Source organism: Macrobrachium nipponense, chromosome 37, assembly GCF_015104395.2.
Source record: "Macrobrachium nipponense isolate FS-2020 chromosome 37, ASM1510439v2, whole genome shotgun sequence".
Taxonomy (NCBI): Eukaryota; Metazoa; Arthropoda; class Malacostraca; order Decapoda; family Palaemonidae; genus Macrobrachium; species Macrobrachium nipponense.
Window position 1 is genome coordinate 61,686,934 of NC_061097.1, and position 27,500 is coordinate 61,714,433.

General features: G+C 32.5%; 1 protein-coding gene across 1 annotated transcript in view; it reads left to right on the top strand.

The window, feature by feature from the left end:
- The window catches only part of LOC135209401 (cyclin-dependent kinase 11A-like), a 76,665-nt gene that overhangs the window by 47,046 nt on the left and 2,119 nt on the right, over positions 1-27,500 (top strand). The window contains exons 6-7 of the mRNA XM_064242095.1: positions 19,501-19,613; positions 26,277-26,413. Coding sequence (XP_064098165.1) covers positions 19,501-19,613; positions 26,277-26,413 — 250 coding nt within the window. The remainder of the gene's footprint in view (positions 1-19,500; positions 19,614-26,276; positions 26,414-27,500) is intronic.

Below are 27,500 nucleotides of genomic sequence, written 5' to 3' on the forward strand. Positions count from 1 at the left end.
ATGGTAATAGTTAATTATATATTCTATATACATATATATAGATCTATATATATACTATAGGATATATATATTATTATTTTATTTACGACTATATATACTTTATATAATCCTATATATCTATAATATATAATATATATATTATATATATATATATATATATATATATATATATAGATATATATATATATAGATATATATATAGATATGATATATATATACATATATTATACTATATTATATATAATTATATATATATATGATACTATATGATATATATATATATATATCATATGATATATATATAGATATGAGAGTATATATAGATATATATATATATATATATCTATATATGATAGATATTAATACATATATTATATATATATAGATAGATATATATATTGGAGGGATATATATATTATATATATGGATATATATATATATAGATCATGATAGATATATATATATTATATATATTATATATATATTTATAGATATAGATATAGATCATAGTATCTTATATATATATATATATATATATGATATTATATATATATTATATAATATATATAATATATATATATATATATCCTTAGCTATATATATTATACTATATGGATATATATATAGACCTATATAGATATATATATATATATATAATACGATAGTATATATATATATATAATATATAATATATATATGAAAATGAGTATTTATATATATATATATAGATATATATATATATAGATATATATATATATATAGATGAGATATTATCTATATATATATATATATATATATATTATATATCTATTATATCATATATATAATATAAATATATATATTTATATATATATATATAGCTATATATATACTATATATATAGATATATATATATGATATATAGTATAGATATATAGTTATATATATATATATATATATCTATATTATATATATATATATATATATATATATATATATATATTATATATATAGATATATATATCATATATATATATATATATATTTAGAATATATATGGATATAGATATATCTATAGATATATATAATATATATATATATATATATATATCTATATATATATATATATAATATATTATATATATATATATATACCTATATATACTATAATATTATATAGATAATATAGTATATACATAGTAGTATAGATATAGATATATATATGATATATATATAATATACTATATATATGATACGATACAATATATATCTATAGATATATATATATTAGTATCGATATATATATATATATATATATATATATATATATATATACTATTGATATATAGATATATAGATATATATATATTATCTATAGATAGATATAATAATATCTTATTTGATATATGTTTATATATATATATATATATATATATATATGTATATATATATAGATATATATATATAGTATATACATATATATATATATATATATATCCCATTTGCTGAAGAGCTAAATGTTACAACATTAAATTAGTTAGGACTTTAATGTCTTCCCTCTTTTATCAATATTTCTTTATACCATTTGCTCGTATAGGTCTGATTGTTTAGATAAAAAATTATAAAATACTCTCGGACAATACAAAATTAATAATTTCAATATAGTTATTGCGAGTCAGATTTTAAAATTAGAGGATAAGTTGATATGGGTGTTACGAGGTCTAAAAAATAAGATTGGGGAAGATTACATTTATAACTTTTAATTTGCTGTAGGATCTTATCCTGGTTATATGTATTGTCTACCTATGAAAGAAAACCTGGGCAATTTAGACCATTATTTCCTCATTTGATAATTAGTTAATAACCGTGTCGAAATTTTTTGTTCTAGTTTTGAAACCTTTTCAACTCTCAGTGAGTTTAACATTTCTAATTCTTCAAAATTTGTAGAAGAACCGGTGGTCTTTATTCGATTTTTGTAACCACGATATTTAAGTAACCAAGACATTTTTTTTGACATTATGTTTAGTACTATTTGGTAAAACCATATGTTCTGTTGTTATGCTATAAACACCGTTTATGGTTACATGGAAGGTGAAACAACGGAATTCTAGAGTTTCGCCTTTATTAAAAGGCATTTGCCAGAAAATGACACAATATGGAAAAAAGATTACAAAGTACTCTCGGTTTACTAACTAAAGGCTAAGATTGAAGGGATATGCATCCATTTTAAAAAAAGAAATTAGTCTCTATAGTTTTTTAGATCTTTGATTAGAAACTAGAGAAGTCATGGGAAGCTAGATAAGTGCAAGGGGCAGGGAACCTCATCACAAAAAGACATTTGGAAAACCAGAAATTGAATACCTCCAGGTCCACTTCCTCGAGAGAAGTCGATTGACTCTATTTAACTGACTATTGCTGAAAGTTTTTGGTGAAACGGTCGTGATTGGTAGAACAACAAGTTTTTCTTATGATGAGTTAAAAGTTATGTAGTCATGAAGGTCTTTGTTCATCCTGTTGACTTAATAGAATCGGTTTATACGAATTCACTGAGCTTCGACAATAACTTAATCACAAAAACTTAAGTGATATATATGTATATATATATATATATATATATATATATATATATATATATATATATATATATATATGTCTGTGTGTGTGTGTGTTATTGATCGGTTGAACTTAAACTGTTATTTCTCCCATTTCCTCAAACACTGACTCTTAAGGTAAAAATCCGATTCAAAGAAGGAGAGACAGACAGACTGACAGAAAGACAGGCAGACAGACAGACAGAATAACTGAATAACTTGGAACATAACCTTAGAGAGATATTGATCAGATGTAAACGTGTCATAACTACAAACGAGTATAATAACACCAATTCAAGTATCTGGCCTTCGATTTCTAATTCCTAGATTGTTAATGGCAAAACTGGCCTACCTCGAAACTCATAGATAATTTTCTCTGCAAAAGTTTCTACTGGCATAGGTTACGAAGTAAGAAAAAGCCTCCGGGGATTTCCCACTGATGCATAATTCGATATTAATGGGCTTATATGATTAAAGATATAAGAGTGAGATTGAAAATGAATTAATAATAAAAGTAAGTTTTTGCCGATTAAGGGGCTATTAATTGGTCTACATTTACTTAATAATGTTTAGAAACAGTTTTCCCGTGGACACATGAAGATATCTATTTTCTCGCAGGTATATTATCTTTTTCATTCATATGTTCTAGTTAGGCTACTTGACATATAAAGAGCTCTTAACTCATACGGTGCAGAAACGAAACAATTGAAACGACTTTCTTCTAATGATATACCTGTGATATTAGTATTCAAATCATGAAGCCTTGCTATAACCCCCTCCCCCCACAATTTTATGACCTTTCATTTATCCTGTAAATAACTTCAAGTCACGAGAGCTACACTCATATCCCAGTGACATACGAGAATATGCGAGGAAAGGATGACATTCCCTTTTACAAAAACGACACGCTGACATCCTAAATGAGTTGACTCCCCCGCCGCCGCCCTGCCCCTAACTTTTGTTCCTTTTTGCATTTTCAGGAAATATGTATCGGATCCATCATACCTGCCTTGGAAAGGCGTTCTCAGAAAGTATATAATTATTGAAGAAACGGTCCCTACTGCAATCATTCTATGATTCTAGAAGCAACCCTTTCCTTTTAAATTGTAAATCAGATGAACGGTATAGTCAACAAATACCAATACTTATCCAGTATGAATTGTAATCGTGTTTCCTGCACCTTGCTGCATTCCCCAGTTGTTCACTAATTAATATAATGGTATTTATGACGTACTGATATGGGTTCAGATTCACTTAATTCATTAGAAAATATGGTAATTGGCTGTGTGTTTGTGTGTGTTTTTTTGTTTCTATTTATCTGTATTTCAGAATAGTAACAAAGAAAGATTCTGCCATGGCAGTAATATTTGAATACTGAAAAGTAAACTTCATAAATCTATTTACTTTCTCAGCCGTTTCGTGCTCTAATTCGACGTTTATGTGGTATAGAGATAAAAAGAAAAATGCTTGTAACATTGTTCGTTCTTAGATCATTTAGGAAAGAGACTATAGACCACTTTTGCTAAAGTGTCTAGGGATGTTTGTGATTGGTGTAAACTGGTGTTAGAATTGTCTTTAAACTTTAGAGGACAACTTAGCTTTGCAAGGTCATTTCACCTACCCTCAGCTCCAATGCTGATGAAGATTATCATCGTTAAAAGGAAACTGTTCCAGACTTCTGTGGTTATCTATTCCTGTTTTGAACTTTGATCTCTTTATCATGATTGTGACGCCTGTTACTGAAGGAACTTCACCTTCCAAACAGCCGTTGTTTGTTTCTCTTCAACTAAGCATTATCGATGTAGGGATCGAAAGCTCAAAAAATTTAATTCTATTCTTATTTGGTGTTAGACCTACGAAGTCCATTGACTGAATTTTCAAGGGAAGGAAGACTATACCAAAATGCAGTCCTTAAACGGGACGTTTTCTTTGGAAGTAAAACGATTCTATTTACCAAAGGCAAATGAGATAAATGTTAAACCTTCTAAAATTAATAAAGGTATTATGTATCAACATATAATCATCATACGGCAATTTTCCCACTTTGTTTCTACCATTCCATTTAGATTTCCCTCGCATTCATAATTATAATAAAGGTTATTAATAGTTAAGGCTTTAGCCGTATTTTAGATGTAAACTGTCATAATCATAACGCAGAATGATATTACTGAGAATATCTTCTAGGGTAGGTTGAAATTATAGTTGCTTTACTGTAAATTGTTCTCAAATCTCAGACGGAGCACTTCTTCCAATTAGCATCATCTTTATTTCACATAAGATTTCAGTTATCTTCCCATCCTACAGAGATTACCCTCGAGAACGTCTTAATTCTACGATTCAAGATTAATTATAGTCATCAAACCTAACTGCTGCGTACTCAGGAGAACAGCATATTTAACACTGCCAGAGAGAGCGTTGCCCAGAATTAAGGAATGGAGCAGAAAGCTGTAGCATCCAAATGAAAGGCGGTAAGTAGCAATTGTTATTGTTTCCTTTTCTTCGCTTTGTTTAGCATTTCCCATTTTAGCGTCCCCTGAAAGAACACAAGCCGGGCCATTTTGAAGATTGTTCAAACGGTCTACCTTTAACGTTATTAAAAATCCTGAGTTAATCCTCTAATCGCTGCTAAGTATTCTCCCATTACCAGCATTCGGATGCATTAATTAAGAATGAATATAACGAAAAAATATGGAGACAATGTTGCTTTTTGTAGCTTCATTTTTGTTTTGTTGAGAGTATATGAACTTTTTTTCATTTTTGTCCTTTTTATTTTAAACTTGTTATTAGTATAAGCAGTATTAAGTTATGAGTATTACTATGAAGACTTCTTCAAGTTAAGTTAAAAATATACTGTTTACAACTTAGCCGTAAGGGAAGGGGGAAATCTTGCACATGTCCCGAATAAGCTGGCTGTTGCATCACTCTTTGTTTCCTTTCGTGAAGTGTAATTTCCTTTATTATTTATCCATATGTCTTATAACTGAATCATCCTAAAGTTGGTCAAATATTCCCCTGTTACATTGCTACACCTTGCATTATGGTATCTTATTCTTTTGGTCACAAGGTGAAAAGTACAAAGAGAAAGGCAATAAAGAGTGACAGGGAGAAGAAACAATACTTTTGAAATACTTATGGGATAATAACTTCTTTTCAAGAACTCACCCATATCGTTCCATTTGTACGCTTTATTTCTCAGTTTTGTTTAATCCTGTTAGACCGATAAATCATGCAAATTTTTTTTTCATTAATATTTAGCTTTTTTGTAAAAATTCATAAGTATCGTCTGGGGGACTTTATCGATCATCTTCTCTTCCACTTCATTCCTCGTTCCTTTTACCTTATTTTATTTTTCTACCTTCTAGTTCTTTTATCCTCCTCCTCCATTTCCCCACTCTATAATAATGTAAAGCTCGGTGAGTCAAAAGAATTCTCAGTCGTCCTTTGCAGTGAATAATCCTGCAAAGAAAAAGGAACAGCGTTGCTTTCCTTGTGATGGTTGTACACCGCATGACTTTTCGGGATTTCTGGAGGCCCAGTATTCTCGATATTCATGGTTCGTGACATTTAACATAAAACTATTTCTGGTTTAACTTTTCAGCTTTATTTTTCCGGAAAAAAGGCATCAGATCATGTATCAATAAAATGGATGACTCAAAGCCGTCGTTTGCAGCAATCAATGGAGAAAATATTTTTAAGGAAAAGACAATCACAAGGATAAGTTGTTATCTTCAACTAACTTCACAGGAATATTTCTCAGGCAGCAAGTTCATTTTCGTCAGTCATCTGCACTGGCTGAAGTTTTAGAGAAAATGTTTTTTATTATTAAATAAATAGACAGAGAAATAGAAAATGCTCTACAACTAATGATCTTTTTGTTTTTATTGCAAAAAACTTGCCTGGTTAACTGTTACAGCAAATAATTTTATACTGACATATCTAATAAGGGAAGTATTCCATTAGAGACTGACTTTAACCGAGAAATAAATTCTAACTAACGAGACCGATGCGCTTTTCTCTGTCTGAATGTTAGTAGAAATACTCTATATTTTAGTAAATTCATACCTCAAATGCTCTTTGTCATATTTGAACTTTGGTTCTTGATTCGGAGAGTAAAGGGAGCGATCCATCAAACCACAAGTCTTTCATTGCTATATCTGGTTTTGTAGTTAAGTTAGTGTGAGTTTATGTTCATTTATTTGCTCTTCTGTTGTTAGTCAGTTCTTTCTTTTTTATCATTTTCTTTTTTACTTCTTATTTTCATTTTATACAGGTTTTATTTTTAGAATTTTTAGAAATGATTTCGACAACAGACAACTCACAATGCCTTTTCGATAAACATAAAGTTTCTCATCGTGTTTTATTACTTAATATGGAATAAAAAAATTCAGAATATATCCTGGAGTATATGAATTAGTTTTTATAGCATAAATAATCACGAGCTACAATTGCAGCGGTTATTAAGTTGTCACTTCTCCATAACTACACAATTTTAAATCACAAAGCAAAATTTTACACCATTTTATTACCAAACATTGTAATGAACTCTTTCCATTAATCGTATCTGTGGTACATATCGTTCAATATATTCAAAACCTCTGACTTTACTAATATTGCGAGGTTCGCTTTTCCTTGTGCAAAGGAGAAAGTTGACAATAATGTTTGGTCGTAAAAAGTAATTTTAAGTAATATTAAAGCTTTTACATATATCGAAAACAACGAAAATAAATAATTTTGTGACAGACCCTCATAAACAGCGCTATTTATTTATAATTTCTTTCACCTATATATATTATTCAGAAATTTTTATGAATACCCGAACATAAATTCATTTTGAGCTAAGAAGTATGGTCCGATTAAATACTTCGTCGAATATGTCACGCAAACATGAAAGTTCTTGTTTTAGATATTAATTCCTACCCTCCCGAAAAGTCTACGTGTACTGAAAAGCATTTAGTTCTCAAAGGAAGATAGGGAATTTAATATGCAATACTTTAGAGTTGATTATGGTGAGAATATTAATCTTTTGGAACTGATTATTAATTTATTTTGAGGGCTTGATTATGCATACACACACACACACACACATACACACACACACACACACACACACACACATATATATATATATATATATATATATTATATATATATATATATATATATATATATATATATTTATATATTATACATACATGTGTGTAAGCATAATCTAATAAAAAATCTACTTCTCTGCATTGTCACAAGGCCCATTAAATTCACTTATTTGTCGTAGCGTTATCTTTTTTACTGCTATGAAAGATCCAGTCAGCACAATGAGTTTTCTTTTACACACACACACACACACACACACACACACACACACATATATATATATATATATATATATATATATATATATATATATATATATATATATATATGAGTGTGTGTATGTGGGTGTGTGTGTGTGTGTGCGTGTGTGTGTATGTATGTATGACATCTACCAGTAGCCTGCAAGAGGAGCAATTTCGATTTCATGAAGAGAGATCAATTTTCAAATATTCCCTTACACCTTATGTTTCTTATGATTATAGCAGCGAGTTATTAAAGAGTAGCTAATCAGCTAAAGTGAGTCGTCGTCATGTTGATCAATGTAGATTGGAATCTTTCTTATCCCCCAACAATAACTAAAGGAACGCCCGGTGGAAACCTCCCAAATAGAACGCTCCTCATGATTTCATTGGCATACTATCGTGTATTTCCGGATATGAAGACTTTTCATTTAAGCATACTAAGGCGGATTTTAGTTTGTAAGTAAGCAAATCCGGTAATATGAGTAAATATGTGTGTTAGATATGATCGCGCTTCGTGTAACAATTCAAACAAATTATTTAGAACGCCAGACACACGTTTATAATGTAAAGTATTGAAAGGATTCAGATCTGATAAGTAGATCAGAAGACCATAGTCCTGAAAGTTTTCCCGAGAGCTTGATTAGGAAATGTGAAAGGCTTCATTTTATTAAAGATTTCCCGATACCCCTAACGATGATAAGGGATGACGTCATTTTCTACAGGCTGTCTCATCTGAAGGGATCTAAATCTGGCACAAATGACCTCACATAACTCACAGGGATCGACTACTATATGCAATGTGGTTAGGGTTGGGGTTGGTGTTGGTTTTGGGGAGGGGGGCGGAGCTACTTCTCCCATGATGAAAAACTAAGTTTAATGGGCTATTTCAAAAAGTCCTAAATTCTGTTTTTTATATCACTTGTTTATATAGGCTTACAATGGGACAGAAATAGGAGAGCCTTACCTATTAAACATATTTCCTTCGATGGTAAGTGTAAAATACTTGCGTTTATTTTCCTCTGACGGAGTATTCGTTCTTCTCTCTCTCTCTCTCTCTCTCTCTCGTGCGCGCACGTACCCGTATCATTAGTTACATGTTTCATATTGTATATTATAATGATAATAGATAGTATACAATAGTAATTTTTAAGTTTCTTTTCCACAAAGACATTTTGTTTGTTTTCGTGTTAGACGCTCTCCAACTTTTGTTGCTCCATTATGGTCCTATTGCGTTTCCGATTTCGAATGTCTAACATCACTACAGCTGTAGTGATACAATATTAAAATCAAGAGTAGAACGAGAAGTATTAGACTAAAAGTAAAATGAATAATAGAAATATACCTCTGCAGTGAAAGAGAATTTCTAACAATTACGATAATTAAAACGCAAACAATAATGAAAAACAAGAAAAAATAAGTAAAGAACTATCGTCGAAACACTTGAAAAGTTCTTTTGTCTCAATATAGTGGTAGTATTCGTGTCTCACTTGTTTCAATAAGAGAACGTCTCCAGAATCAGATATCCTTAGGGGAGAGAGAGAGAGAGAGAGAGAGAGAGAGAGAGATTCAAAGCTCCATGAGCAGCCAAAGAAATTTTTCAACTAACAAGCAAACAAATATTCTATCCATTGTATTTATAAATAAAAGTACAACAGTTCTCGAGGCCGTGGTTAAAGCCATAGAGAGAGAGAGAGAGAGAGAGAGAGAGAGAGAGAGAGAGAGAGAGAGAGAGAGAGAGAGAGAGAGAGAGATTTCAGGTAAATACCACTGAAACCATTTGCCTCGGATAAACCTAAATGAAGAGTAATATAATAGGGAAATCAAACGTCCGTAACAATACTCTTATGTTTTCTGAATCACATTTAATTAAGAGAAATTAAACGATCACCTTTTTATGGCCAGTAACCCAATCTTATTCCTCATAAACTTGGGAGTGAATGAATTCCTTACCTTGTAAGTGCAAGTCCTTGATTTGAGAATGCATAGGTATTTGAACTACGGGGCTTGTAGAGTAGAAGGGACAGATATCTCGGAATAAAAGAATCGTATGACCTTTGACCTCCGTCTCTTACTAGTTTTTATATATACTAGCTGACCAATCCGGCGCTGCCGGTAATCTCTGAATGACAACCGATAAACTCTCTCTCTCTCTCTCTCTCTCTCTCTTTCCTGTTAAAGTAGTTGCTTCATTTACATTGCCCAGTATTTTTGACATTTAATATTTCACCACTTCTCGCTCCCAATTCCTAACGGACCTGAACTTGGACTGATGGGCATCAGGAGTGTTTCTATTCATCTATTCATCCCAGCGACCTAAAAACCATGGATTAGACTCTGATATCCCTAGTTTTCAGTTATTTTTCAATGTCACCAACTTCCCTCCCCTTCTCACGCCCCCCTTCCTATCAGGGCAGAACTTGGACTTACAGTGAGTGTCGCTATTCATCTCAGCAACCTCTAAAACTATGATTTAAACACCAATATCTGTCATTTTTAATTATATTTACATGTCACCCTTTTTCCACCTATTCTCAGTCTCCCCACCGCCGCCCCCCCCCCCCCCCCCCCCCCCCCCCCCCCCCCCCCCCCCCCCCACCCTTTAGGATGAACTTTGACTTAAAGAGCACCGGGAGTGTCAGTATTATTCTCAGTGACCTCGAAAAATATGGATTAGACACTAATATCTGTTGTTTTCGGTAATTTTTACATCTCACACCCTTTCCACAACCCAGTGTTATCCAGTGAATGGTTTTATTTCATTTCTGTTTTCAGCATGACCTTTCCTGGTATAATATTCATTTATCTATCAAATCTCACCAAAATCGGTAAGGAAATGTGGATTTGTATAGCATTCATGTTGACTTGTAAAAATGAGGGGATATAAAAAGAGGGGTTATGACCGACTTAGAAAGGGCCCTCGAATTTCGGATTTTGAATAAAATTTTCCGGGGGGGAGGGGAGTATTCGGTCAAAATCTCATCAAAATCGGTCAAGAAATGTGGATTTCTATAGCATTCATGTTGACTTGTAAAAGTGAAGGTGTATGAAAAAGAGGGGTTATGATTCCCTTAGAAAGGGCCCTCGAATTTCGGATTTTGACTAAAATCTTCCGGAGAGAGTGGGGGGCATACGGTAAAAATCTCATCAAAATCGGTCAGCAAATGTGGATATGCATAGTGTTTAACAACCAAACAAAAAAATTTTCAGTTCATATATATATATATATATATATATTATATATATATATATATATATATATCTATATATCCTATATATATATATATATATATATATCATATATATATATCTATAATAATATATATATATATATATAGTATAGTATATATATATATATTAAAATATTTATATATCTATGTATATATATATATAATATATTATATATATATATATATATATACATAGATATATATATTATATATATATATATATTATATATATTAAAATATTTATATATTATATATATAATTAATTTTTTTAAAAAATATATATATAATTCTATGTATATATATATAATAATATATCATATATTAATATAGTATATATATTAAAATAGATATATAATATATATATATATCTATATATATATATATTAATTATATTATATTATATTATATATATAATTCACTTTACGACTAGTTTGAGTAAACATGCAAAATTTCAAGTCCATCGGACGAGGGGAACAGGTCGAAAATTGAGTTACAAGATTTGAATTTGTTAAACAAACAAACAAGCAGACAGACTTGAAATCAAGCTAAATATAAGCATACACAAAAATTAAGACACACGAGGAAAGGTATACTAGCTGATGAATGTCTTTCAGTCACAGTAAGGTGAGTAAAATCATTAGTACAAATAATTCAACAGAAAGTGGTCTTCAGGAAGCCGGACTCATGTGCGTTACTTCTTTAAAGAGAGAGAGAGAGAGAGAGAGAGAGAGAGAGAGAGAGAGAGAGTTGTAAGAAGTAAAGAAAGATGGAAATAGACTACTGGATTGTTATGTCGATCTCAATTAACAGATTCAAACCCCCTTTTTTTTGTGGAAACCACTTTTATGCCGTGGGATAGAAAACTAATTACTTTGAAATCTCTCGTCTTCCCAAGAGAGATAGAGAGAAACGCGGGTGGCATGGCTGTTTATCTCTTTATGTGACACTAACAACTCCAACTGAATTATAAGCTCTTCAGTATTTCATAAATCGGGATGACAATTGCAACGTTTTCTTCTCTGATGAAAAATGAATATAATATGGAAAATTTCTTCCACTTCCAAGAATCCACACTTAGCCAGGACACAGATCTCTTTATGTACAGTTAAACTTATGATGTTGAGTCTTTGTTTACCAATGTACTATCTTTGAATGAGACTATTGAAATTATTGTTAAACAACACTTTCCTGAAACTGACTCTCTTTTTAATAATTTTAATAAATCTGCTTAAAGAAGCTTTCCTGCAACTGTCAGTGCAGGACACTGCCTTCATTTTTAGTAATAAATATTATGCTTAAAAGATGGAAGGGCTCTGAGTTCTCCATTAGGGCTCATATTTGCAGGCATTTTTATGCTCTCCCTAGAGGAGAATTTTTTAGACACCTGTCCTTTGAGTTACCATCCGCTGTTCTACAAAAGGTACGTTGACGATACTTTCGCGTTTTTTAAACCCAAATATGACGCCGAAAGGTTTCTTGATTTTATTAATAGGGCACACTCAAATATAAAATTTACTGTGGAGTGTGAAAGTGATAATAAACTACCTTTCTTAGATGATTTAGTCTTACGACAATATGATAATTTTAACAATTCAGTTTACAGGAAGATAACTTTTACAGTACAAGGTTCAAATGTTTATAGGCACTGTTTTTTGGCTATAAATTAAAATCTTTATCTAAATTACTTCAGCATGCCTTGTCACTGACATCTAGTTGGGAGTTTTTTTACGAGGAAATTCACTGTTTACGTTAATATTTTACAAGGAATTATTTTCCCACTACACCTTTTCACAGGTATGTTTTAAAACTTCTTGATAATATTTTAATTCCAAAAGCCTCCTTACCTACTATGCCTAAGCTTCAATTTTATGCAAATGTACTTTTAATTCATGACCAAAACACCAATGCTGCACTAAGAAAACTCACATTTAATTTTAAACCAGCTATCAGGTTTAATATCAACCCGACAAACCCTCTTATTTTAGGTAGTTTGTTTAAATTCAAGGATAAACTTGGCCCTTTGATAACCTCACGTGTTGTATACAAGTTTAATTACCCAAGATGTAATCTGGGGACCTTAATTGGATCCAGACAGAGGTTACTAAGGGTCAGACTTGATTACCATAAGGGCGTCAGCTATCTAACTGGTGACAAACTTGCTAATCCTGAATTTTCCAACATCAGACAACTCTCCAATAAATACAAATATAATATACAATACAAAGAATTTGAAATATTAGGACAGTACGAGGTGCAGACTATTGACAATACGGGAGTCCTTGTTTATTAAACAGCTTCTTCCTCAATAGAACACACAGTGTTCCTCGACAACTCTTTACCTTATGTGAGTTGTTGCTAGTCATTACTTTTGACTTTCGTCCTTCCTTTTTCAGTTCTAATTTTGTTATTTATAATGTATTAAGTCTTGTATTTTTATTTGAGTACTTTCAATGTTAATTTTATAGTTTTTTGTCGTTATAACTTGAAAATGAAACCTTTGTGTTTTGAAACGTCGCAATAAATGTATTTTAAGGACCATCTTTGATGTACTTCCTCTTTCAACAATCTTCTATTGTTCGAGTTGTAAATAACCACCATATCTTAGAATGTTATATATATATATATATATATATATATATATATATATATATATATATATATATATATATATATATATATATAATATATATATACACACTAGCTTACCAACCCAGCACTGCCTAAGAAAATTTTGAATGACAACTAATAAAATTTTTGTAACACCCCATCTGCTCTCTCTCTCTCACCCTTTCCTGTTAAAATAGTTGCTTCATTTACGTTGCCAAACATTTTTGACATTTTACATTTTACCACTATTCACCCACCTTCCTATTGGGATTAAACTTGGACTTGAAGGGCATCAGGAACATCACCATTCATCTCAGTTACTTTGAAAACTATGGATTAAACACTAATAATTGTCTTTATCAGTTATTTTTACATTTCACTCCTTTCCCACCACCTTCCCACACTCCCCCCACCTTTATTGCAAGTATTGGCTTATCCCAACACTATTCTTTTCGAGTATATATATATATATATATATATATTATATATATATATATATATATATATATATATATATATATATATATATATATAGTATATATGTATATGTATAGTATATATATATATATATATATATATATATAGTATATATATGTATATATATTATATATATATATATATTATATATATATATATATATATAATATATTATATATATATATATATTATATATATATAATCATTTGTGTCCATGTCGGTATACCTTCGTGTGTGTTTGTGTGTATTCCAATGTTAAAGGAATAGAACTTTCCCATCTTAATAATTTTCTAAATGGATCTAAAGATGATGTTTAGGAAATATGGAAATGATGCTTTAAATACTTTAAAAGAGGAACTTAAGAGACACCTATGCATTAAACGTCATGCTAGGGGAAACTGAATGTTTTTAAAAACTATTTAGTTCTGTCTGTTTAAAGGTGGATTGGGGGCCGAGGCGTGGTAATGCTAGAGTAGGCTGCGAATTTTAGAGAAAAAATCAATGATTCCTTTATTCCCAAATAGTTTAGTAATCTAATTAGGTAATCTCATTTTCCCTTAAACTTTAGATTTTTAAAATGAAGTATTAAGGGGTACGAGTACGAATTGTTTAGAAGTTACAGGAGCCTTGCAAAAAGAAGGGATATGATGATGATCGTAAGGTTTCTTTATTGTCCAAACATCCTTGTAAAATCTTATCTCTTCTCTATTTTGTAAATGCTGTTTACTAAAAATCTTCACAAATTATATCATTATTATAATTGTCTCTTGCTCTAATCCACATTTCAGCACTTCGGTATCCCTTGTTTCGCTTCTTCTTATTTCACATTAGAGTATCTTTACTCTCAGGAGCCCGTCAAGAAGGCAATAATGTTCTTACTTGCCCCATGGGAATGTAAGGATGTTACGCATGGACACTGAAGTCAAATATACAACAGCAAAATTACTTAAAAAACTAACTAAGACTGTCTGTAACCAAGTGATTAAGATAGATAGAACACTGAAGTAGAAAGCAGGAAACTTCTTTTTTTATTTGTTTTTGAATCGAGGTGAAAACGCACTTTAATGGAAATCCCTACTTTCATAATATGATACTCAGATTTGTAACACAACGAGGGAGTTGATTATTATAAATAACAATTTAATCATAATTTCAAGTACATGAAATATGAGTGCCCTTTTTTTCCTTTTTTAGGTAATCGCTGTCAAGTAAAGAAATCCCTTAAACTTCCAAGGGGGCCTTGAAATTTTTACGGATCGCTCAAGAGCGGTAGCGGCAATGAGCAGTGACGCAATATCTTGGAGACCGAACTACTATTCGCATGGTCAGTGACCTTACCTCATCTCCACCCAATTTGGACAAGGAGGAGCCAGGCAGTGGCGGTTGATGACTCAGCAGGTAGACCTATAGTAGCCAAACCTCACCTTCTTAGCTCCAAGAGACGGTAAGGTCTTGATACCATTGGAATTTGTCAGGCCATGAGCTGGGCAGAGTGTAGGATCACCACACTGCACGATAGCCTTTATTCATTAAATAATACAAGTGTCAAAAAGAAGCAAGAGTCTCTTACGTACTAGTCAGAGAGAGAGAGAGAGAGAGAGAGAGAGAGAGAGAGAGAGAGAGAGAGAGAGACTCCATATCTAGTAAAAAGCAATTTTTACTTTTGAAAACGTTTAAAGGAAAATAAGGTTTTCATTAGGATCTGTGAGAGATATAGTCATAAATTTTTTTCAGAAAAAAAAAAAACTTAAAACTGAACTTCAGACAGCTAATGAAAGCAACAAATACATGAAGAATTTCATCATTAAACTTTAACTTAAAGTATACTGCCACTTTTCTTATCTTCAGTAACAACACATTTTTTTTATAGAAATCATGACAACACTGGTCGCATGATGAAGATAATGGAAACTGGAAAAATAATGAAGCTGATTTACTACAGACTTGAAGTCTTCCTGGATAACGTTGAAGTGAGATAGCTATTGGAATTTTTCCCGATAACTTATTTCAGAAACAGTAATAATAGTGCGTCGCTTTCTTCTTTCCAGAGGCGGACATATTTTCTTCTTTTTTATTTCTCTCCTATCTTCAAAATGTGTATAGAAATATTTCTCCCTTGTATTCTTCATTTTTAGAAATTCATTTATTAAGTTAATTTAAAAAAAGATTTGTCATATACAGTATGTAAATGAGCTACTGAAGGGTTATTAAGTTATAAATCTCCAACCTACACCTAGGAACAGCAAAATAATTGGCAATAGGGGCCATTATTGGATAATGGAGTGTTTAATATCCGCACCAAAAGTAGCCTCACCTAATCTTTTTGGGTCCTTTTACAGTTTCCGTGATATATGTAAGCTATGAACATGAGCGCTTTAGTAAGCAATTTCATCATGAAGCAGAATGGCTAAATATTTATTACGTTTGTTTAGATGGCGATAATACTGACAAAATGTCCATTGTTATAAGTTTTATTAGTTTCATTGTTGTCGTTGCTGATGACGTCATAATCACATAACCTTTCAGACAAGAAAATGAAATTTCATCCGCGCATTATCCAATATCTTGTTTTGTGGATCCTTCTTTTTCGTAAAATTTTCTATGCATAAATACAACATACACGTACATAATACATTTATCACCAATTCAGTGTTTTTCTCAAAATACTAATACACACACAGTATATATATATATATATATATATATATATATATATATATTATATATATATATATATATATATATATATATATATATATATATATATATATATATATATATATATATATATATATATATATATATTTATATATATATGTGTGTGTGTGTGTCTATCACATTACCGTGATTCATATACACATATCGAACTACAAATGTCCTTTAATATCTAATTCGCTCTACTCGGAATTAATATATTTTCATATATGCTTAACCGAGGGGGAATTTATTAAGCGATAATAGAATTGGCGATCGACAGGCGCGAACCAGCGACCTCTCAATTCGTCCTGGAATTGAGAGGTCGCTGGTTCGCGCCTGTCGATCGCCAATTTCTATTATCGCTTAATAAATTCCCCCTCGGTTAAGCATATATGAAAATATATTAATTCCGAGGTAGAGCGAATTAAGATATTAAAGGACATTTTTAGTTCAGATATATATACTATAATATATCTATATATATATATATATATATATATATATAATAATAATATAATAATAAAAGGAGCCTATTAAAAGGCCAGTATGTAAAAAATTAATGCTATGTTTCACAGAACTATCTCTCTTCGGTCAGGTCATGAATGATAAGCGTTACAGAGAAGCGGTACTTGTGCCAAGAGATCCAGAGTTCAGCCGTTATGTCACTCCAGTTGATATTTTCTCCTTAATCTTCTTAATCGCTGGTTAGAGGAAGATTTTATGTATAATATCTGAGTACGAAGCTCCTTTTGAGAGGTTCATCGTGTTCCTTTGTTTAATCAAAGCTGATTCTACCATCTGGCTTTTCAATCCAAAGTTGCTGCTATAAACTGTACGCCACAAATTCCAGTTTATTCTGTGATTTTGGTGACTTACATGGTTAAAAATAGTTGAGCTCTTTGGCCATACTTAACTGAATGTTTATATTGTATTAATCTCTGGGGAAGGGATTTACATCTAAAATCGATGTAGGATTGTTCACAATCGAGGCAAGGGATTTCATATACTCCAGTGTCTTTAGGAAGTGGCTTTTGTTGGACATTAATCAAGGATTTGGCTAAGGCATTTGGGTAAGTAAACACAGAAGTGGTAAAAGTTTTTAAGTGTCTCAGTCAACGTCTTAAACCTGTCCAGGTGTGGGGTTTTTACTTTATTGTTGGGATTCTCTCAATCTTCTTTTAAGGGGGACGGTAAAATATTATTTTAGCTTTATGGACTACTTTCTCAATTATGTGGTCAGGGTATTTTAAAGATGACAGCTGCTTACGGATTAGTTCAATTTCCTTTTCCAGGATATCCGGGAAGGAAATCTATAAGGCTCTTAAGAATAAATTGCTGGCTACACCAATCTTGACAGACATGTCATAATACCTAAAATAGTGAATGTATGAAAGGGAAAATGTTGGTTTTCTGTATATAGAATATTTGTATTCTGTCATGTCTCTAATCATTAAAGCATCAAGACAAGGAATTTTGCTGTCTGTTTTCCATTCAATTTTAAATTTAATACGGGCACTAATGAATTTAATTTGAAAGTAATTCGTTTAAATGGCCCTACTTATTAGTATGCCAAAGTATTGCGATATCATGTACATATCTCATCCACAGCATGTCTTTAGGTTTTATTGCATTTATTGTTATAGTTTCAAAATATTCCATTGGCTCATAGTTTGATACACATAATTCAACTAATTTTATTGTTTTACTATCTAGGGATAATGGGATATAATTTGAATGGGAGCTAATTTTTTACCCCAAAAAACTATAGAACGTCCTGTACTGTTACCTTGACTCATGGGGCTGGTAAAACTCCTTTCTTTAATAATAACCTTGTGAATAGGGAATGTACATCTAAGCTTTAAAGATTTATGTTACCAAGAGCTACATTTCTTTGAATTTGAGACAGAAATATTCAGAATGTTTAATGTGACTGGAAGAGAATGTGGCTAAGAAAGGGGAAAGGAGGCCGGCTAACAACTCACAAATGTTATAATTGAAAGACCTACACATGACATAATAGGTTTGAATGTATATAATATTATCTATATGAGTTTTGGGAAAACCATAAAAGCAAGGCAGTTCTGGGATGCAGCTCTACAGACACTAATAAGGATATAATGCTCATCAATTATCATTATCCGAAATCATGTAAAAGGACAATAACATTGTTGTTACCTGAAATCTTGGAGGCAGAATCAGTGTTAGAAAAATTACATTCAAATGTATTTGAGGGGGGTTGCTAAAATATTGCATAATTTATCATATTGTAAGTTTGCAAGAAGAACAGGAAGGTACGGATATTACATGATAAGAAAGTGTAATAAAAAAAATTTAGGTGAAAATTAGTGTATGAAAATTGTCGTAGATAAATATTTGTTTAAGAAATGAGTAAGTAAACCTTTATCGGATTCCTTGCAGGATATTGTCGCAAAAAAAAGTATTAAGTAATCCATCTTACAACATATGCAACGCACGAGAGTAGAATTACATATGAGTCGACTAGCGCAAATCCATGGGTCATGCAAATTAATTAAACGACAGGTTTAGCTCTTTCAGTTTAGACATTTGCATGGAAATTGCTCGATACAGCCTGCATGAACAAGACCACCTACAAGCACCGTTCCCTCCTCCTGAGCCTGCAGAATGGCTGCCAGTGTGAACGCAACCTGGCCATCCACAGAAAGCCCACGCTGGAAAAACTAGTAAAAAAAGAGGGCAATGACAGGGAAATGAAAAGAAAAATAAGTGAAATTAACAATGAAAAAATTGTGCATGGAAAGTATAAAAGGGGTCGGTTAATTCAAGAAGCATTACTGCCGTAGAGCCTTTCAGCTCTGTTATGGATCAAAATAGATTCATCGAGCGTTTCAATAAAAGACGTTAAATGGTCGGCGCTTGTATTCTATTTTTGTTTTGTGCTTGCCATTTCACCTTCAGCGATATAACATTCGGCGTCTGCTTCCATTAGGAGAAAGTAGATGCATTAGGAACGGACATTATGGAGAGTTGAAGAGAATTATTTTGCTTCTGTAGTTTCGTATTTGTTTTCTCTCCTGTTATTTCCCTTTCCCTTACATTGTTTCGTGTTGTCAAGTGCAATTTTGCGCATTGCCTATTTTAACGTTTTATGATAAACTATTATACTTATTCATATTTATTTGTCCTTTTATAACTCTTCTGAAATGATATCCATGAATTAATTCATATAGGAACTCTCGTCCAGCGATCTGTTGGCATGAACAGTGAAATTAGACCTGGATTTACTGCAAACGGGATCATTCTGGGTCGCAATGATGTTTAAGAGACCACATCTCTACCAAGGACACCCAAATATGCAGTCCTTAAAGAAACCTTAAACAGAGGCCCGAACCTAAGGTGTCATGGTCCATCAACTTCTTTTATTAAGATATTCCTTTAAACTAAAAACATTGTGGACGGGCACAATAAATATCTTACATTGAATCAGTCGTCGTCCGAGTATGATATAAGATTTTTCCAATCATCCTACGTCCGTCTGTGAGACACCAGATGTTGACAAATTATCCTTATTGTCCAGGTAATTTGCAGATTCATTTGGATATATTTCTCACTATGCACTGCATTCTCAATGGAACTACTAAATCTGTATTATATTTGCGAAAGATATGCATAGAAATTCTCTAGTTGAAGGCTTTATCGCTGCCTCTCTTCAACAGTAAGAAAATTTTTTCATAGCTTATAAAATCGAGCCTCAAAAACACATTGACAAGGCAAATTTCCTGCCTGTATTTTCCACCAACAGAGTCTTTGTACAGCCCAAGTGGCAATATCCTTAAAACTTATCTGTCTTCTAGGTTTTGAAAAATTAAAAAAAAAAATAAAAAACTACTGAATGTCACACAAAAGATCCCCATTTTTATTAAAACAATAAAAACAAATCTTCATCATCTCTTGATCAATTCCTCAATCGACTGTGAAATACAATCCCAAAACTACCCAACTGACAGCAATTTACAATATTCACTGTAAATTATCTAAGATACTAAATTCACTCAGTCTTCATTTATGGCCGATTCTTTCGAAAATTCTCACGTGTTCATTCAGTTAAACTGACTTGCTTACAAGGCATTCTTTAAAATAGCAAAACGTTTTTCTCTTTTATAGAAATCATTTTTTTTTCTCCTCAGTAGGGGATTAACGCCGGGGCTTTTAATGCTTTACGGGAAACAAGATATGGTAACTGTATACCGTCCAAAGAAACAGTCGCTTGAGTGAGACAAGAAATTATCGTTTGTATCGTAATGTTTGTATCGTATCTGAAAAATTCCTCTACTTCCTCTACTTCCAGTAAAAATGAAATAAAATTACATTGGTCAAGAAGTAAATTTAAAAATACAAATTTCACTCTCCTGTTTCGAGGTATTTCCGACGAAGATAAAGAATAAAACAAAATTTCAAACAGCCTAGTCAAGAAGCAAATGGTCCACAGCCTAGAATTACACTTAAAGGACAACTACTAATGGAAATGGAACTACCAAGCAGTCAATTACATAGTTACGAAATTGTCAACAATACATTTCGTAAGCCAGTTATCTAGTTTATATTTTCCATTGCTAATACTAAAAACACTACTTAAGTTATATTTTATTATAATAGATTCTATGATGTTTCTTTTAATAATATCTCTACAAAATAAAAATTTCCTTTGGATTTTTCCAATTAATTGTGTGATTAAAATTATTCATGTGTAGAAAGAGAGCACTCGATGCCCTTCCTACACGTGCACAATATTCATGTGGATTTAATCTCGATGTCAGTAGTTTGCCACTTTGACCAATATATTTTTTTATCAAAATCTCTGCATGGAATTTCGTAAATGCAACCCGTTTGTAAATGTGGAGAGTTCCTTATTAAAATTGTTCTTACAGACTGAGTGTTACTAAAAACAACACTAACATCAAAAACTTTAAACGCTTTTGGCAAAGAAACAAATCCGTTGCCAAAAGGTAAAACAAGCAAATTACTAGGGTCGAAAGCCTGTGCATGGTGGGACTGCATAAAATATTTTCTTAGCCTTTCTTAAGCACATCACTAAAAATGCCGGATACTTTTCAATTTAAAAGCAATATCATAAATTTTGGTAATCTCGTCTTCTAAAAATTCATGACAACAAATTCTTAAAGCTCTTAAAAACATGGAAGAAAATACAGAGAGTTTAACTTTCAATTAAAGAACTTGACATTCTTGATGTGTCAGCTTTTCCGTTCTCCTCCATTTTATTGTTAAGACCCAGCGTCACAGCTTAGTCATTCATCTTGCAGACGGGCGACTCTAATAACTTAACACCTGCTGTTACTAATCTGCTTGAGGAACGCACGGAATTTCGACCTTATGGACATAAGTCATAAAGCTCATATCAGAATAATAAAATATGGTTCAAGGAAAGAAGGTTGTATCCAAACTGCCTCCCTCCGGAATACCATTTCCTCTGAAGAATGGTGGTTCTTGCCAGAAAGGATTTATCTTCGTTCAATTTCCGCTCATCTTTTGAAAAATACTTTGCTTTACAAATCGAAATGAAGTAAAATTGAATTGCTACTTTATGTAATTTAGACAAGATTTTATTAGAAGCAGCTGCTGGAGTTATCAAGACTCCTCAGAGCCGGGAACCTCAGGAGGAGAGTATACCTCTTAAGGAAGAGGAGCAGGAAAAGAAAAGCTGCTTCTGAATACATGTCAAACCTCAGTTTGACATGTATCCACACTTGAGAACACCAATCGTGTTTTAGTTTTCTGTAAAAGAAAACTATTGTGACGGCTTTGTCTGTCCGTCCACACTTTTTCTGTCTGCCCTCAGATCTTATAAACTACTGAGGCTAGGGGCTGCAAATTGATATGATATGATATGATATATATATATATATATATATATATATATATATATATATATATATATATATATATATATATATATATATACATATATGCACACACACATCATTAATCTTTTCTCCTTCTTTTCTTCCTGCATTAAGGGGTCAGTTGCCTAACATGCTTTCTTTGCTGCCTCCTGTCAAAGGCATCATTCTCCACCCTATCAAACCTCTTCTCTGTATATATTCCATCGCTTTATCTCGTTATCTAATTCTCTGTCTCCATCTCGATCTTCTTCCTCTAACAGGCTCCTCCTAAGCCATCTTTACTCTCCTGTTATCATTCATCCTCAACACATACACATACCATCTCAACCATGACTCTCTTATCACCTCTGTAAGCTTTACTAAGTTTGTCCTTCTTATTTCATCAATTTACAATTTCTCAAGCAGTAATATTCCCATAATCCACCTCAGCATTCTCACCTCTGTTCTCTTAAGCTTTATTTCCTCTTTTCTGCTTAGAGCCATGTTTCTGATCCATACATTATCACTGGTCTTATCACTGAGCTATAGAGCGTGACTTTAGCTTGATTGGCATTTTCTTATCACATACTACTCTAGCTACCTCTCTCCACTCCCCCATGCAGCTTTTATCCTACTGTCAGCTTCAGCCTCATATGGTCCCTCTTGGCTTAAAGTAGATCCTAAGTATTTAATCTTTTCTGCCTGTTTTATAATCAAGCCTCTTCTTTCTTGTATTACCATTCTGTCTCTATCTTCACTACTGCTCTATGTTTCCTACTGCTTACAAAAAGCTCTCAGCTTTCAGCCACCCCTCTCTAAAGACTCCTGCCACTCTCCAACCCTTGTCTGTAGTTCCACATCATCGGTGTACAACTCCCACAACTCTTCATTCGTGATCTCTTCACTCAAAACATCATGACCAGCACAAAGAAAAAAAGAACAAACGTATTTGGTTATGTACACCTCCACTTTCATAAGTTATCAAGTACTTATCCAACTTCTGAATTCATGTGGTCATACATGCTAATTCAAAAATATGAAACATCTCCAATATATAATCACCATCTTCATTTCTAATTCCAAACCCATAGCCTCTGTATACCTCCTCATACACGTCTCTTCTCTCTCCCACCCTGCCATTTATATTAGCTCCTATTATTATTTTCTCATTCCCTTTCACTGTTCTAATGGCATTCTCAAACTCTTGTCTAAATAATTCGTTCTCTTGCTCTTGGTACCCCATCTGATGAGCATGTGCTGGCATTATTATTACTAATTTGTCCCCTATTATTACTGAAATCTTTAAAAAGCATATCTTTTACTCTCTTTACTCATACTGATTTTTCTTCTCAGTTGTTACTTACTATAATTCCAACACGAATTCTTCCCTCTCGTGAACTGCTGCAATAAAATTCATACCCATTTACTATCTCTCGAGTTCCACTCCCTTTCCACCTAGTCTCCTAAACACGCAACAAATCTATCCTCCTACTTTTTCTTCTTATCATTTACATATTACTAAGAAAGAAATAATCCATTAATAGTTGTACCTTATCTCTCAGTCACTCAAGGAGTTGGTAGCCCCACCCAGAACGGGCTAGATAGCCCATGGGAACATCAAGTCTTCATAGAAGACCAGAGACCTCAGGATTATGGCTGATGGACTGAGGCAGAATCACTAATAACCATTCAGTCAATCTAGAATGACAAAATTGCCTGCACCCATGAACAGTAATGATGGATTGAAGTTTCATTATTACCTAGTTTTTAAAATTATTACTACGAAAGCTTTGGAAAGACATGTTCCCATTCTGAAACATCCAATTCTGTGTTTTCATGTTTTTCACCACTAACAAAGTATATTCTAATGAAATTCAAATTTTATCATTACATGCGTTTGTCATTTCTTGCATAAGCGGAGAAAACTGAGGTAAAATTAAAAGTTCCCCAATGCAACTGTTAAATTAGAAAGTCGTCAACGCAAATAAGAGAAATGAGTTTTAAAAATTACAATGAATTTTTGGAGCAAAAATGATTTGAATGAATAATTTTCCAAATTGTTCTGTATTTTCCGCGCATAACTGAAAATTTTAATTATTTAATCCTAAATATTATATCATATTGCGTTCGGATATCTCATGTTACATAACAGAATCTATAACCCACATTAACGTTTCCTCCTTACATGATAATAGCCTTTGAAACGTACATACAATTTTACACAGTTCTCTATGGCACTCCCACTGTTTTTCTTTTTTATCAATTTCATGTCTGTAGGAGATGACATGACGACACTGGAGCTGGCTTCTTAGTCATCTATAATGATGCTCTGTGGCATTTGTGCGTACAGTAACAATCTGCATCATTTTTACCACTGAGATGGAATTTTGGGTATTTGAGAGCTGGTTTCCTATACGAGTGCTTCTAAGATTAATGGTTTTGTTGAGCATTCTCTTGAAAAAAAATGTTCTGCGAGATTTAGTCTCAGCTTGGACAAGTTCTGCAAAATTCATTTATGATTCTCCACATATAAGATGAAATATTTATGATGCAAGAATGAGTGAAGTATGTTTCATAGTAAATGTTTGATCATATCCGTTTGAATGATTTGCAGTTAAAACCTTTTCCGGAAACCATCCCTATTTTCTCGTCAGTTACGATAAATGAATCGCAACAGCCTTGCTATCGTTCTGATGCTTCCCTGATGCTCTAGAGTAAGACACCTCACCTTCAACCTCCAAGGACTTTGGTGCCCATTTGGAAGTGTTTTAATGCAATTTCGACGAGGTTAGCCCCTAAAGACAAAAAGTCTCTGTCACTTCACCTCTCTGTTGTGCATTGCAGTTCTCATGTTACGATGATAACAAGCTTGATATTACACATACCTGAAATAGCTTTGCGAATCAGTAGCCGTTGTTTGGGGGAGACGCTGTTAGCTTAAGTAAAATCGCCCGTTCAAAAAGATCAGATAACAAAAGTGAACTAGGGGTCACTTTTCATTATCACTAAACCGTGTTATCTAAAATGTAAACATCAGTTGATGACTATCGTGATATTTAGAAATAAATTGTAATTCTTAAACACCTCTGAACAAAAAGGATAAAAAACGCCTAGCCACATACGAAAGCAGACGGTTTTAGAAAATGGGGTGATAATATGAAACCGGTAAGGTTGTAGTGTGAACCTAATACTCACGGTGCAAATACTAAATGAAAAGAAATCACGAATGGTAATATTGTAAAACATGAAACTTTTGAGGAAAAAAATATTTTTTTTTGTAAAGAAAATAACATTTAACAGTTTTAAACCTATGGTATAAGCAGAAGTCACAATCAGTGAACAATGTTACAAGCACGTGAGCCCATACGTGGCGGACGAGACATTAATGAAAATGAAAGATAAAAAAAATGCCAGACAGCTGGGGATGTATCCTAATGATCAAAAGGTGAAAATATAGTAATTGATAAGATACGTTCTCACTTTCAGGGGGAAAGGAAGCAAGATATAGATCTGCCTATTCAAAAGGTTTCTTATCTGATTATGTGCCGGTCGGGGAGTAGAGGGGAGCGGAGGACTCCCAGATTTGAAAAGTGTAGCTCCGAGAAAATTTTGCTGAACCTTATGTAGTTTTCTGTCTGCCAGTCTGCCTACCTGTCTTTCTGGCCTCAGAACGCAGTGTCAGCGAACCAAGTCACAGTCTGAAGTATAATCATTCGATTCTCGCATCTGACGAGATGGAACGGTTTGGGAATGTTCCCAAAAAGACCGCTATCCCTCTGTTATACTTTAGCTATGAATTAGTTACTCAGTTGGTTTCACGTCGTTATAATCCTCCCGTTGGCAGACAATTTGTTGAAGACTTAAGTCTCTTTTCTCTCTCTCTCTCTCTCTCTCTCTCTCTCTCTCTCTCTCACACACACACACACGTATTTAACAAAAATTCTGTTGCTATCTGATAATCATTCACATTAGATTCTTGGTCTTTTTTGATAGGGATCATCATCCTATGTTTCTGTTCTCTTCTCAGTGAATGAATGATGACCTCTTAGTTATCGTCACCAGGCAACTTTGACCTTGACCTTTTCCCATAAAAAGTTAAACTGAGTATAAAACATTATAGAGTTTACACATTGACCATTAAAGCTAATATTTATATAAACATAACTGCACAATCACACATTACATATTGAGGAAGTTCAGTATATCCTTGACCCTTGACCCTTTGATTTGTTTCATTGGGTTAATTTCTTTAGTATGCAAAGGCTAGCAAAGACATGCAGCCGGCTGGCTTAATTTCCCCATTTTTCCTAAAAATCTGTGAGCTATTGACTTTCAATCTTTGACTAACGTCTTCTAACAGCCAGTCATCTCAAGGCTAGTGTGTGGTTTACCCATTTTAACATAACACAAATTCATACCAAGATTTTTTTTCTAGCCTTCTTAACTGCTGGAATGATAATTTTCTATTTCTGTTTCAGCTTGACAACCTCATCGATGATTATTGAACACAACATAAAGTTTTATTATTAAAAAAGATAATAGTTTTCCATTTACAGCCAACTCACTTCTAAGTCACTCAACAAACGTATTAAAGTTTGGTCAAATTCGTCAGAAGACAAAGAGGCGATAAGGTCGTGACAACGCAAAAGCAGAACACCGCCTGGAAAGGCTTCCTCAAATAGCTAACGGGCTGTGTGACTAACATTAATA